The sequence below is a fragment of the Lissotriton helveticus genome, chromosome 7 (assembly GCF_964261635.1).
Source record: "Lissotriton helveticus chromosome 7, aLisHel1.1, whole genome shotgun sequence".
NCBI classification, from domain to species: domain Eukaryota; kingdom Metazoa; phylum Chordata; class Amphibia; order Caudata; family Salamandridae; genus Lissotriton; species Lissotriton helveticus.
This window is the reverse complement of record NC_136068.1, coordinates 450,281,797-450,298,016: the sequence shown is the minus strand read 5'-3', so window position 1 is coordinate 450,298,016 and position 16,220 is coordinate 450,281,797. Positions and strand designations below refer to the sequence as shown.

At 43.3% G+C, this 16,220-nt stretch overlaps 1 protein-coding gene across 1 annotated transcript in view; it reads left to right on the top strand.

The window, feature by feature from the left end:
• The window catches only part of LOC144769112 (uncharacterized), a 145,339-nt gene extending 135,690 nt beyond the window's left edge, over positions 1-9,649 (top strand). Inside the window, exons 8-9 of the mRNA XM_078653115.1 lie at positions 5,493-6,063; positions 6,724-9,649. Coding sequence (XP_078509241.1) covers positions 5,493-6,063; positions 6,724-7,072 — 920 coding nt within the window. The 3' untranslated portion in view covers positions 7,073-9,649. The remainder of the gene's footprint in view (positions 1-5,492; positions 6,064-6,723) is intronic.
• The last annotated feature ends 6,571 nt before the right edge of the window (positions 9,650-16,220 follow it).

Genomic DNA, 16,220 nt, shown 5'->3' with positions numbered 1-16,220 from the left:
GTTGTAATGTTATGCGTTGTAATGGTATGCGTTGTAATGACATGCGTTGTAGTGGTATGCGTTGTAGTGTCATGCGTTGTAATGGTTGCGTTGTAATTGCATGCAATGTAATGGATGTTGCATTGTAAAAGTTTCGTTGTAATGGTAGTGCGTTGTAAAAGTTGCATTGTAAATGTTGTTTCCCCTCCTTTGCATCTCATTAGCGATGGGAGGCGTGCTGTCAAGGGGCGCTAATGCAAGGAAACACGCGCTAGCGTGTCCTTGATGATAATGCGATAATATCGCTGCTTTTCGCCTGAAAATTTGCTCTAAAGCGGCGATAATATTATTGCTGCCACTTGTTAATATGCCCCTGTATGTGCCCTTTTCAAATCTCTGGAATTTGTGGACATTTTCTTTCTGCTCAACCCCTTTTCCATTGATTCAGTGTGCCTCTCTCAAGATCACCATTATAAGTGATTTTCCCTGGGTTAGGAAGGCTCCTGAACCCTAATGAGCTTCTCGCTTTAACACTCTCTTGCTTAGATACTTCAGTCCTACCTTACTCCTCATTGGACATTTATGTTTCTTGAGTAACGTTTCTGAAGAATGGGTGCACACTCTTCCTGTGTTCCAATATCTAGCAAGACCTAGGCCACCCAGTCAAAGCCAGCATGTAACACCACCCTACCCCTTAGCAGGTCCTCGGCTCCTGCGCCTTGTTGTCGCCTCCGCTCCCATTACAGATGTCCAGTTTCATCTTGGAATGACAGCTCTGGTCTGGTGTATTTCACCACAACCAGGGCTCTTCAGCATGAACTCAGTAGAACTGTTCCTTAAGACACCCTCAGCCTTGGGAACTCTGGGTTGCATCCATGGATGCTGCCATCCTGTGGGCTAAAACAGTGATCATCTCAGTCGGCACAATTGGACCACAGATGAGCTCTTGGCACCTCTGGGTAACCAACCGAAGGCAGTGACGTCCACTGGTTAAGGCCCATCCTTTAAACACTTGGGGCCTTATTTATGAGGCTTTACCCCGCCATTGCGTCACTTTTTTGTGATGCTGCAGCAGTGTTAACAGTGCGCCACACTGCGCCATATTTACAAAGTGACTCATCTAGGGAGATGCATCACTTTGTAAACCACTGTGCTACATTATACCTGCATCAGGTATCATGTATGCAGGATGGGCGTTCCCCAATAAAAAAGGCTCATAGAAGTGGTGCAGTGAAATCTTTTAGCTTTCACTGTGCCACTTCTACGAGTTCACTGCATACAACCCTTACGCATGCAATAAGGACTGATGCAGGCCCTTTTACATGGGACTCGCCAAGTGTACTGACGCATTACTGGAGTTGCATCTGTTTTCTGACACCCTCCAGCAATGCATCAATACTGTGCCACCAGATACCTCAGGATTCCTGACTTATCTGGTCTGTCCTTGTGACATGGAACACCGTACTGCAAAAACGGTGCTTCCATAGTGTTGCAAAGAAGGCGCAATGAAAAGTGTTGCATCGCTATTTTCAACCAGTGATGCAATACTTTTCATAAATTAGGTCCTTACTCAGATCCTAGGCATCTTGGACCCGCTTACAAAATTGAGCCAAGCCAGAGCCCCAGAGAAGCAAGGTCATCATGGAGCTTGGCTGGCTCTGCCAAGGGATTATTTGAAATTTATTTAGAATTATGTAAAAAAAAAGTGCAAATAACTGACATTTATCCTGATTGAAGTATTTTCAAATTGTGCCAAGAATTCTAAAATAAGGTGTGCTGAACTTAAAGGTGGGTAAGAATGACCTATAAAAAGTGTAAAAAATATATGCACAATTTATGGAATACTTCTTGCAAAATGTGTTAGGAATTTCTAATGTCTGTTCAAAATTTTCGAATGCAGTAAATAGCTTTTTAGGTCTCGTCCTTTACCATTGCGAAGCAATGGGAAATGGGGGAGAATTCAAGTGCTCAAACGGATTGTCAAACCACCGCTTTTTTCCGTGGCGTTTTCTTCGAGTGCACGTACAGGCACGCGCATTTGGCCCATACACTTTCATGGCCATCTGTTCCTGTTCCTAATGGCCCTCCCCCCTCCCCCAGCACAGAGCGCGCATCGCGGCCACACAGCACATCAAAGGGCTTCTCCCAGCGTGTGCTGTGCGGCTTCTCCTCCCCTAATTATGTGGCCGGTCGTACTTGTGTTTCCTGGCCGCTTCCCGGCCGCTCTTGTATTTAATTAGCAGCAGCAGCATTTCTCCTGCGCCAGGCCACATCAAAGGCTCTGTGCCATTAAAACTTAACTTATCTGCGAGGTAAAAGACTGCGAAGTACTGAAATCCTAACCTGGAAGTAAAACTCCTGATGTACTCACTTGCAATGTAACATCCCACGATGGAAAACCTATGATGCAATGGTGACGTACATACACCCACACCCTACTGCCCTGCATATCTGTGAATCCCAAAGCCGAGTCCAAGTGATCTTACACTCAGGTCTTGCATCAATCATCATTCCGTGTAAGGTGCATGTTTATTTCCCGCCATGCCGCACGCTGAATCACAGTCTTCAAAACTTGACAGATTTATAAACCTTGTGTAAAAGTTCCGCAGTGTCAGCAGGAGCAGCCCGTAATACCATGGTTACACATTTTACAGATTAAATTCATTTTCATGCCCTGAATTGCGCATTTGTTCTGGACAGTAATCCTTCAAGAAAGAGCTGAAACCTGTATTGCGCTTATCTTTCTCCATACTCTTCCAGCAAGAAGTGTATCCTAAAGGAAGCCAGACACACACAAAGGTCTCAGTAGCCTCGGGGGACCGGATGTGTTAGGGATGCCACTCATACATTATTGGCTCGAGAGCATCCTTCTTAGACAGACTGCAGCAATGAAGAGGCTCACACAGAGAGAGAACAGAATGTAAATCTCCAGAATATGATTGCAGAAGCACTGACTAATGCTCTGGCGGGTCCGTCGCTTTGATAATTTGTGCACACCCGGTGGAAACATAAAATATTAAGACATACGCGGTTCTTGTGCTATTCGCCGTTTTACTGTTCTTCCCGGTAATTGAATACGGGTTGGCTTGCCCAGGCGGTTTCAGCTCCCTTCCCTCCTTGTCTTCAAGGACAAGCCTGGTACATTTTACAGGACAAGCCTGGTTATTCCTTGCATAACTACTTAAGATATGAGGTTAATACACATTTTATCTTGTTTTATTTTGATAGATGTCTTTTTTGTTTAGTTTCTTTATAATTTCAACTGACATTTAATCCAGATTTGGATTCGGGATTCTGAGTTCTGCAACAAAATACAGACACCTTCTATATTTTCCTTTCACATTTCAGGAGGAAACACTGGGTGAAATGTCACATCAAAGGCTCTGTGCCACTTTCACCCACACAGCAACACTTACAGACACGCAACGCCACTCACACCCACGCAAGCCCACTATCATCCACGCAACACCACACTCACCCACGCAACGCCACTCACCCAAGCAACACCACTCACAATCGCAACGCCACTGACACGTGCAACGCCACTGACACGCGCAACGCCACTGACACGCGCAACGTCACTGACACGCGCAATGCCACTGACACGCGCAACGCCACTTACACGCGCAACGCCACTCACGCGCGCAACGCCACTCACACGCGCAACGCCACTCACACACGCAACGCCACTCACACACGCAACGCCACTCACACATGCAACGCCACTCACACACGGGTGCAGATTGTGGGTGCAGATTCAGAGAAAACTCAGCAGCACCACCACCATTGCAATGCAATTGGTCTCGTTTTAACGCAAATTTAAGCTATAGGCCTTGTAAATGGCAAAGCCTTTTATTTATGTTCCAAAAACCAGAACGCAAAAATAAAGGGCATAATCATTTACAATGCTAATAGTTCTGACTCGCGTTATTGCGAGACCTATTGCATTTTCAATGCTTGTTAAAAGTGTCTCGTATTCATCTGGAAAGTACAAAGAATTGAAATCTGAAGTATACATGTGCTGAATATCAAGTGGCCAACATTTGTTTTAACATATTGAATTCCTGTAAGAGGTTTCTGGAACTGTTTCAAAAATGGTGCCCAATACCTTATAAAATGCTAAGAATATATCGAAAATCACTGTAAATTATTCAAGGCCATACATCTATTTATTCCCCTGTACCAATCATCCAAGGGATGGAAGTCTAACACCCAGCAATCAAAATAAAAGAAATGCTCAACACATACTCATGCAATGCATGTCAAAATGCGTACGATTTGTGTAGAGTGGGCAGACTGAATATAAGTGTGCTATCCTTAGAAATAGAGGGCCAGATTGATCAAGTTTTGCGTCGGCCTTCCGCCACGCATGGGCTGCAAGGGCGACGCAAAACCTAAGTGAGATTTATCAAGCCGCCCAAGGCCATGGCCCTGCATGGCATGATAAACCGAGAGTAATACATGGCAGCGCAATTCGCTGCCTTACAATATTCTGCCCCAGGGAGGCATTCCCTGGGTTGAGGTGGGTGTTCTAACGCATCCCCCAATGGATTTTGACTCATTCCCAGATTTACCAATAGTGGTTGATCTGGGAATCTTTCAAAATGCTGCACCTCTCCAGGTGAGGCGTAGCAAGGAGAAATATCTTTATTTATTCTTGTTTTTTCCTCTTTCTACATGTGTTACGTTCTGCAGCAAACATAGAAAGAGGAAAATGCCTCTCAGGATTGGTTGTGTGCAGGAAGATGACCCTTTGTGCGCAAAAACAATCCTGCCTATCACAGAGGCACCCTTGTACCATGACGCAAGGGTACCTGCGTTGGTGCTAGGCAGTCAAAAGTGCTTCAGCGCTAGGAAAGGACAGGAATGTGCTGTATAATGGTAAAAAGTGTGCATTCCTGTCGTTTCCCTTTCATGCAGCGCAGCAAGGTGGCTTGCTGCATTGCGGCGCATGAAAGACTGATAAATCTGGCCCAGAGTCCATACCTCTTAAAAAGTGCGCACCATCACCAGCCTTCTCGTTTGCGAGTGCATTACCACCCTCTTGAAGAGGGCTGTAAATTGCAAGTGTTTTGCGACCGCAATTGCGAGTCACAGATAAATTGCGACTCGCTAAATAGGGTTTGTACATGGCCCTATTAGTTTTTGCAATGGCAAAGGGCTCGCTAACCCGTTTGCGCATGCCAAAATGTTTGTTTACCTCAGTGTAGACTTCTTAGTTGGATCTCTTAGGGGTTAGTAAGGTGAGCTGCTCCTAGGTGTTGGTTGGATGTCTCAGGCTTAGTGGTTGGATCTGCTGCTTCTGGTATGTGCTTATTTAACTGGGTGTTAATGAAGAGAATGCTCAAGTAGCTCATGGTAGAGCTCTGGCCTATGTCACTAAGAGTTTGTTTGGCGTGATGGAGAACTCAACTAGGACCCTGGAGATTAGTAAGAGGAGCTTCTCATTAATCTCAGGACTATCTAGCAGAGCAAAAGTAACTATTGTGTTTTTCTTAAATCCCTCCTATTAGGAAGTAAAAGACAAAAATCAAATCCAAGGTCTCCAAGCCCGATCTACCAGCTGAGAGCACCAGAAAATGAGCAGAGATTACCGTTGATCAAGTTGAGGAGGTTGAATGATGGGCTGAGTCTACCAGGGAACATGCAGGTACCGACGAGTGAAAATGCACTGACACAGCTGGAGGATGACCAGCTATTGTCCGAGAAGGGTCTAAGAACACACATTGATGAGTTGAGCTCAACAGAGGATGAGCTGCATCTACCAGAGGATGAGATGACCGTACCAAGGAATAAGCTGATACCACCGGAGGTTGCAGCAACAGAGCGCAGAGGACAAGGGGACACATCAGACAAGGTGATCCCAGAGATAGCAGATGCAAGAGTGGAGAGAAGGCATTTGGTCACTGGCAAGAGCAGAGGGGATGAGACATGCATCCCTCAGGCTCCTCCTCATAATCCACAGCCCTGCAGTCCTTCCACAGAGAAGAACCTCAGCTCTCCTGTGCCATCGCCTGGGTTGTCTTCTCCATATTATCTCAAAGTGCACCAATCGCAGCATCAGAAATGTATGGACTCATGCTGGTGAGTAGAAAGGAAGGGCCAGGGAAGTACACGGGTAGGAGAAAAGAACACAAGAAGCCTCACAGGGTTGTATGCTGCGTGTTAGTACTGTGTGGTGGTTGTTAGTAACCCACACTACACTAAATAAATCACCCCTTGGCAGGACTCACTAGCGGTGAAACACGAAAGCAAATAGGTAATGATGCAATATAAAGCAGGGCCTGATAGCAACAGGGAAAACAGGTGTCACACAGAGATGGACAAGGGCATAGCAAAGAAATGATCAAGGGGTTACATTCCAAAATTCAATGGGGTGTTTCCTTTCCCATCCATCTCCATGCACGGCAATCACTGCAGACAAACGTTAATACTCTCAGGGGTTCTGGGCTCATGAAGGCTTTGGACCTGCCAGATCACAGGATGCACCACAATAACCAGGTGCAAACCCCATTACACTAGTAGCCCAGAACTGCAGGCGTAGCTCAGGCTGCCAGCGTCCATGTTCAGGAAGATAGGAGGCCTTGCCGTTTTGTATATGAGGTTGATACTGATGGCCTGGAGTTAGTGTGGCGTTAAGAGGCCTTTCTGGGAAAGTAAAGCATGACAGATACTTTGCAGGGGTATAGGGTGCAGATGAAATGAGTGATTGTACCTAATGTTGTGCATTTGTGTTTTCTCTAGTTACTCTTTTCCAGTACACCAGCATAGATCTGCTCTCATTGGTGACCTCATGGCCTTCACACCTTTCATTGGACACCCGGGGTCCCCTTCCTGTCAGATGGCCTATCCCTACGTGAGCCACCCCCATGCACTCTGGAGCTGCTCCCCATTCCAGGCCCTGGACAACAGTATTCCATCACAACAGCTGTACCCCTCTCTCTTCGCTGGTGGACTGACGATGGCCATGCAGCCCTCCAGTGGCCACAGGGAGGTGCAGGAACTTTTCCAAAAATACAGCCAGCAGCTGTTCTATACACCTTCATCACCCTACGCCATGCAAGACTTGGGGGCCAGCACTGAGATGAGATAGTGCTTAGAAGTACGGTCCAGAGGAACAAAGGGTGATGGGGGAACAGTGTGTGGTGTAACACAAGAGGACACTGGAACTAACGCAGTCCTCTTTGAAGACAGGAAGTTGGAGACAGTACTTATGTTTTCCCAGTGGCTGCAGGTGGTGGGCAGTTGCGCTCATTTTTGGGGACCCGGACCGATTTTAACTTTGAGCCAGAGCATGAGAGACAAAGGCCGAACAAGTAGAAAAAAGGCGTCAGAAAAACCTAGGAAGACCTTAACTGAGGAAGAAGGCAGGGATGAAAACAAATCTGCTTGAGCTAAACTAACTGGAGCTCTGCACTGTTGGAAGGATAGGCTTGAGATGGAATCAAGACAAGCCAGCCCTGGTATTCAGAACCCTGCCTTTTGGCAGCACTGGCGGTGAGCTCCTAAAAAGCATTCTGGGAACCGGCAAAGTTTTTTGGACAAATTAACCTAATCCCAAAAAATGAGCAAATGAATATATACCCCTACAAGCGGACTCATGGGTAGTCAACATATAACTGTCGGAGACAGAATCATTAGAGCACGAGCTGCTGAAAAATTTGACTTGGGAAGAACAGAAACTGCTGCTACCTGAGAAACAACTGCTGCTGAGAAGAGGAGAAGCAGGAACTGAAGTAACATGAAAAGCAGGGCGAGTAAGGACAGCTGCAAGATGAGAGGCAACAAAATCAAATCAGAAATTGCTGCGAGAATGACAGAGGAAAAGCAGGAAGACCGGCAGTGCTGAGAGACAGAAGCAGAGACAATATATTCTACAGACATAGGAGAAACCGGAAGAGTAGGAATTGCTGGTACTAAGAGTTTTAGCAACTGCTGGTCAGGAGAAGCAGAGAGAGCAGCCATTGCAGAGACAAGGAGAATTCAGAAATGAGATGTGAAAAACAGGGACTTCAAAGAGGTGAAATAAGAAACAGGGAGAGGAGGATTTGTAGGCTGAACACTAAAAGAGGTTGCAGTTTCCCTCCCTATCTGAGAACAAACAGACTACTGTTATTATCTGAGAGAGGTTTTTGAGTCATGTCTATTACAAGCAAAATAGTAATACTTAATTCAACATCAAAATAATTCACAGGTTTGGATTGTTATTTTATTTCCATAGTAAAAATAGCAACCTTTCAAATGAAATCACCCAGCAGTTTCTGATGCAGTGGATGACACAACTGCATCAGAAAGGCCAAGCATTGTTTTGAGAAACGTTCATTGTCTTGGAACATCTAGTCTTTTCATATCATGTGCTGCGCAATATTTCTTAACTACCGTCTTTCCTGCATCAGTTGTGGCAATTGTATGGTCAGCATTGCGCAGACATTATAAACTCCTAGAAGAGCATCAGATACACAATACCATTTCAGATCATGCCAGACCATGAACACACTGCCTGAGGAAACAGCTTGAAAACCACTTAAATGCTTCTACAACACGCTCAACCACTGCTACTTGAATCAACTAATCATTAATGGAAAACAGAGTTCCAGGATCACTGGAAAAAAGTGGGGACCAAATGGATGGCATCCGCAGATGGATCTTTAGATTGATGCATCAGGACTAATGAGACATTGATCTTGTGCCCATCGTTAAGGATTAGCCTCTTAAATGTTTAGGCATCAGAAAGGGCTACTCATTCTAGTGTAGGCCTCTCCTCTAATCTTAAACCCACTATGGTAGATGGGCCTAGCACTGCCACATATATATATTTTTTGTGGGGAGTTTCATATAGCGCAAACTAGACCCAAAGGTATCAGAGCACTTTACCTGAGCACCAGTTGCATTACAGAAGGACACATTATTTTTTTTTGTTAGGCATGGGGAGATTAAGTGTATTGCCCAAAATCACAGGATGTTGAGCGTCCCTACTAAGACTCGAACCCCGTTCCCCAGCTCCAAGGTCGACCGCTCTAGCTGTCAGGCCCCATCCTCTCCCTTAACCTCTCCATATCCTCTGTGGCCACCTTAAAACACTTCCCAAAATTGGGTCCAATGGTATCTGTTCTGTCCTTGTCCTTGGGGAACATTTTGAAGCCTGATGAAGGCAATTGAAAATTTTGGCTAAGACCTCAAATTAAATCTAAGCATAAGAGGGCGCCTGAAGACTCATCCTAGGAGAAGACAATAGCAGGGGAAAACAAAAAAAATCATCAAAAGGAACCAGACTTCTCTATTTCTTTTAACCCCTTCGCTGCGGGGGTAATTCCCCCGCTGTGCTGGGGGGACGGGGGCGCGCACAGCGCCCGCATGCTCATGACGAGCTTTCAGCTCGTCATGAGGCACGGCGCTCCTGTGCTCATGACGAGCTGAGCTCGTCACAGGTGCACCGGCTCCCGTGGAACGCTCAGCACAGCAGGGGAATTCTCCCCGCACCTGAGCGTTCTACTGCTCATGAAGAGCTGAGCTCGTCATGAGCTCCGGAGCACCGTGCCTCATGACGAGCTCAGCTCGTCATAATCATGGAAAAGGTTAAAAGGTACAACTTAATGAATAATCAGTATCATGAAGCAGACCTGTTCAAAACATATTTTATTATTTAGTACACATTAATTTTTGTAGTACAGTACTTTAGTTTTTATATCTCGGACTCCCTACCATCATGGTTTCCACCATGGCTTCTTTTCACTCGAACGCGCACCAGCGCCATTCAATTTTCTCTATATGACTGCATATAATCTAATGCTGACAACATTGATACATACATAGTAAATTATATTAATGTAGATTACCTTTGTGGTATATGTTAACAGCTGTATAGTTCAATGTAATGATGTTAGTGTGGATTCTGAACAATGTTTTTAATGTATGGATTGGATGCTTTTTTGAATGATTTTGTGTGACTGGTTCTATGTACGAGTTTGGTGTTCAGTATGGACCATGATGGTAGGGAGTACGAGATATATAAAAGCAAAAGTATTGTAGTATAAAAATAAATATGTACCAAATAATAAAATATGTTTTGAACAGGTCTGCTTCATGATATTGATTATTCATTGTGTTATACCTTTGAAAAGAAATGGAGAAGTCTGGTTCCTTTTGATGTATTTTTTAAAACCTCAAGTTATACATTGTGGCCAAATCTCCACACAAAACTATGATCAGACACCGATTTAGCTGAGCCCTAACTGATCTATCCTTTGGCATTCAAAACATCCAACTTGTACATGTAACGCATTATGGTGCAGTGCCTCTGATTGTGATTTTACACATCTACATACCTTTAAGTTAAATGGCACATCAATGTAGGACTAAGAGGAGTGAACCTTTACTTGCCTATGTAGGACTAAGAGGAGTGAACCTTTACTTGCCTATATATGCCCTAACAGTACTCAAACAGTCAATATTATGAACACAATATTTTTGTTGAAAAAAATTTAAAACGTGATATTCTGGTAGTACAACCTGAAGAAGTGTGCTTTCAGAAGAAACAAAAACTGCAAGAGGTAGTTTAGCAAGGAAAATAGGAACTTCAGAGAGTTGGAAGTTAAGAAAGCAACAGCAACTGACTAAATTCAAAATGGAAAAAGAGAGTTAGGATGAAGAATGGGAAACTCGGAAAGCAGACACTGCTAAGAGAAGAAGAACAGAAAATTGGTATAAATGTAGAGCAGACCATCAGGTAAGGTGAAGTTGTGAGAGCAAGGACCTTTGACAAAAGGTTAAGAAGAAGCAGCAGTTAATGAGAGAGTGAAAATGAGAATGCAGGAGTACAGTTACGGTGGTAGTTAGTGAGTAGAAAGAAAAATTGCAGAAAATTGTTCAAGTATGGATACTGAGGATCACAGTGAGGATAAATTACCTAGAGCAAGTAACAGTGAGAGCAGACACTGATGGAAAGACAGAGTAGAGATGGAGGAAGAGCAGAGAGACATAGAATTGATGAGCAGAAACAGGGGAAGCAGGAAGATTGTTTTGGACTGACTCAGGTGTAGATTTGGTTGTACATTTTCTGAAAAGGGCTTTTTTAAAGAGAAGCATTTGTTGATATTCAAGTTAGTTTTAGTGATGTGTCTTACATTTTTTCTGTGAATCATTTTCTAATATTCATTTTTGTTTTGTAATATTCAACTGCAAATGTTCAATAAAGCAAATGTTGAATGCACTTGGAAATAAGATTTGTTTGAAATTATATAATGTCTCGTCATCACCTCTAGGGCATGTGGCCACCAGACAATAGGCCACATATCCCGAAACTAGACTGATCGTGAGGCAAATGTTTATCAGGAAACATATATTTTAATTTTTGAAGATGGTGGTTATCAGGAAAGAAATACTTTGCTTCTAAATATGACATTTATCAGGAAGGATGGACTAGTCTTCTGGAAGTTGTCATTGGTTAGTACGGACCGGCCAGCCTTCTGGAAGATGCCATTTTTGAAAAAGGATAGCATGGTTGTGATGAGGTGAAATACATGGGCGTTCCTACTGCCGTGGTTCTCTTTATGCACGCTAAAGTGGATTAGATATGAGGAGCGAATAGTTGTACAGGCTCTAGTACCTAACTCTGGATGTATGGCAACATCTGCCCGCTGTTTATTCCACCTACAACATCTGGGTTTCATGTTGTATTGTAGTATTGATTTGTGTTTGAGGGAGGGGGAGGCTGTGGGAGCGTCTATGCCATGTTGGGGTGAGCATAGGGTGGGTAGGGGGAGGTTTGGACCGAGGATCATTTATACATTGAGGGCAGGTAATGGCACACTCATATTAGACACGCAGTCTGGCATGGAGTATGACACTAGAAATAACTGTGTAATGCACATTGTTTTCAAATTCTATACATGGCATCCAAGACAATCAGTCTCTGGACATAGAACATACGAGGTTTGAAAGATTATCGTAAGCTCCGTAAAGTTGTGGCTTTGTTGAAGAGACACCAAGTAGATACAGCTATGATACAAGAAACCCACCTAGCCCCGCATAATTTGATGCTCTCCAGGCGGCGATTACAGGGACACTTCTGCGCTGCTGGTTTTACCTCTCACGCTAGGGGTGTTTTCATTTAGACACACAAGGAGATGGTGGTATTGTTATAGGAAGCTAGCGCCTACAGGGTATGTATACTACATATCTTTAGCCCTATCTATCTTAGTACAGTGCTAAAGGGTGGAGAGAACCACCCACCTCCCCAAATCCTGCGGCCCAAGCTACAGCTCTAGTACATTCAACTCTCTAGCACACGTGAAATTTAATTTCCATAGAAAATGACAGCAGTAGCAATAGTATGTCAGCACACATATATAAACAGATCATAGTAGTGTCTTAATTTTTATATTCTTGTCACTGCATATGCAGTTTCGTGAGACATATCGACAGCCAACACCTGTTTCGTCGCTTCAGATATATATACACATGCAACTTTTCAAGGCTGAATAAAAATGTAAAGTACAGTCAGTAATCTAGTATCACCATTATTCAAAATCCTCTTTAGTTCAAACCGAAAACTACGCAAGTCTCAACCGTGCTGTGACACTACCTGGGTAAATCCCTCTCATGCTACCAACGTATCATGCCATGTAAACTTGATCCTAAAAGAACCTCACCATGACATGTGAGATGGCACTGTAAGTAATATGGTGATAATACAATATTGAACATATCATCTCACTCCATGATTGTGTAAAGTGCCAAATATCGTCCAATTTGTGACTATCACACCATTCGTCTAACACCAATGATTCAACATGACATCCCCAACTCATGGCCAAAAGATTTATCAGTGAGTGCCTAAAACAACCACAAGTGCCTCTGCAAAAAGAAAACATACCTTCAATGTCTTCAATTAGACTTACTATACATCATCAGATAAAAAACAAAACCAAAAGGAATATGTCTAAGTTTCCATTTTCGAAGTCAATCAATAATGCCAGGTAAATGTTACATAAAATAAAGAAACCACATAAGTACATACGTATCATGTGGTGATACTTCCAACCCACATGGACCACCGGCGTGGGAAAAACTAAAATGCAGGATCCAATTACACGACGCTCCCTCTTCAGTATAAGCATACAATCACTATAAGAAAGAAAATCAGACACCACCAGTCTAAGAACGTGTCTACTTATATTATGTCTGCTTCATAAAAATGCAGAGATATAAGAATCCTACGTGTCCAAGGGCTGCACGCTTATTTATAAACGGCTACGTTACTACTGATGCCCCATAATCCTGAGCAAAAAAAGGTCTATAAACTATCTTGACCCAACAGATGTCCCAATCTTCATATTCTGCCTCTTCCCTCCTCTAGATTAATAAAGTTGCAAAGCTGCAGGTGTTAACCTGGTATCAATCGTTTAATTGAGGAGTATAGTCCAATACTTTTATGTGCAGTTGAAAAGTCTGATATAGTGTGACTCTTCACGAAATACCCTTGTTGGATTCTAAAGTTATTCACTGCATGTCTACACTTAGATGCCATATACCACCAGTCAACTGTAGTCAAACAATGTGGCCCTACCGGGAAACCAAGGGCCAGATGTAGGAGCCCCAATACCGGTCGGTAACGGCCGAATTCGGCCGTTACCGACCGGTATTAGGGTTTTCTGATGTAGGGGGCCTATATTTTACCGATTCTGTAAATTTACCGAATCTGTAAATTTACAGAATCGGTAAAATACCGAATCGGTATATTTACCGATTCGGTAAATCCATATGTAACTGATACTCCTAAGAGTGCCACAGGCCCTTAAGAGTCGGTATTTTACCACCCAATCCTATTGGGTGGTAAAATACCGAATTCAGGTGTGCATGCACATCTGTGCATGCACACCTGTGCAATGTGACACACAGACATGCCCTTAGGGCATGTATGTGTGCCACATGTCACACAAACCTGTACTTGGGGTGCTAGAGGATGTCAAAGTGACACCCCCTGCATCCTTGCAGGATTCGATATTTACCGATTCGGTAAATACCGAATCGGTATTGCCCATTGATTCCTATGGGCTTCAAGGCCCATAGAAATCAATGGGCAATACCGATTCGGTATTTACCGAATCTGTAAATACCGAATGTTACAGATTCGGTAATTCAAAATAAAAAATTACCTACATCTCCCTCCTTCTAATTTACCGATTCATAAATACTGAATCGGTAAAATTCGGTATTTATGAGTCGGTAAATTAGAGTTACCTACATCTAAATCCCTTCGCCCAGTATCTGCTCACCTTAAATCTCTTAAGCTTCGTCCAGAACCCTCACGCCGTCTCCTCGAGTATGAGGATGAGTGCAATAAAACCGGCACTTCTGACCTCACGTCAACGGTCACATGACCAGCTATTTGTAAACGCTCCACAAAGTAGTGCGAGCGACAATGCCATCTTGGAAAAGTCTATTTCATACCAGAAAGCAATAAGCCCCCCATTTCATCATTAAAACAACGGTTTGTTTCTTTCTATCTCCCCAATTATATATATATTACATGTGCACATAATTTCCCTAATCGATCTAAAGTATCTGTATCTTTTGCGAGTATATCGACGTAACCTCTTCTGCCATACTGTTTCAAAGTGGTGTTAGATTTGTGATGTAATCTACACGTTACCCTAATAGTAGTCCGTGAAAAAAAACGGCGAACCACTTCTTCAAAGAATATTCTGTGATGCAACGCAGACACGTAGAGTGTAAGTAAGTACCCGCAATTCCTTCTGCCATCTTGGACTAAGTAAAAAATTAATAGGTCTGATTATCAGCCACTGATACAACAATTATCTCCCTTCGCCCAAAAACAGCCAACTCGGGTGATATCTTGTCTCCAATTCATTATTGTAGTAGCAAGGATCGAGTAGGGGTAGGGAAAGTTAAATGTAAAGGGATACAAAGCATCCTCTAGCCTCGATACAATCATTATGTGCATCTATGTGTCCCAGAGTATTTTACCATTTTGAAGTCACGTCTAAATATAAACCGTAGCCCAGAATGTGTATCTGCCTGGTCCTAAAATTAAATTATTATCAACATTTTATGTTCTTGTCACATGATAAGCACCAATATCTCATAACTATATATCACATAGAATAATACATTGATAAGTTTTTCCTAGTGGGAGGATAGCTAGGACTCAACATATTTCTCAGACACACGCCTCGTCTGTATGTTATGTGCGGTCTAGTATTAATGGAACTCCCCAAAGATATGTCTTGCCTGAGAATGTGCCAATGTCTGTTCAACCTTTTAACAAGGACTTTGGATAGGGCATTGTAATTAGTCACCATCCTTATTTTAACATCTGCTTTTCTCATATCAGTCCGTTCTCTCAACGTCTCCTGTCTTTTCACTTTACTGATCCATGATCTAGCTCTATCCAGGGTCAGTTGATCATATCCCCTGTGTCTGAAGAGTGTCATCATGGTATCTGCACACTCTTCAAATTCCGGTTCGTAGCTACAGTTACGTCTGGCCCTAATTAGCTCCCCATATAGTATTGCCTTAATCTGGTGAGAGGGGTGTGAGCTTGATGCGTGCCGTACTGCATTGCACGCTGTCGCTTTATGGAATAGCAGACTGTGAATACGGTTATCCCTTATGTACAATTCAGTGTCCAGAAATGTGATCTCTCTGCTATGCTCATGAGTGAACTAGATATTAAAGTCATTGTTGTTTAAATGTGCCACAAAGTCTCTCAATTTCTCACTGTCTCCAGTCCATACCATCAGGCAATCGTCAATATATCAAAAGTGTTCATTCAAGATAGATAGGGTTAAATATACGTAGTGAACATACACTGTAGGCGCCAGCTTCCTATAACAATACCACCATCTCCTTGTATGTTACAAGTAGCATATAGGTGGTTGCCTGGGTACACTATGGACACTTTTGATAATGAAAGAAGTAATTGGGACAAAGAAGCGGACAAGCTTTTTGGTAATGCAACTGGAAGCAGTACATCAGGGTCGAGGATCCAAGGTGGGAACTCCATGAGACAAGAAGGTCTCAGAGATAAATGTAACCGCTTGGAAAGACAACGCAAAAATGAAATGTCCAAATGGTGGGACGGGGCCACTTTGCGCCAATATATCAAAGTGCAAAGAATACCTAGGGGCCTTCGTTCTCAAATTATGCCTACCTACGACGATCTAGATCTACTAGTAGCACGGGAACAAGAACTAACTAACAACTCCAACAGATTGATG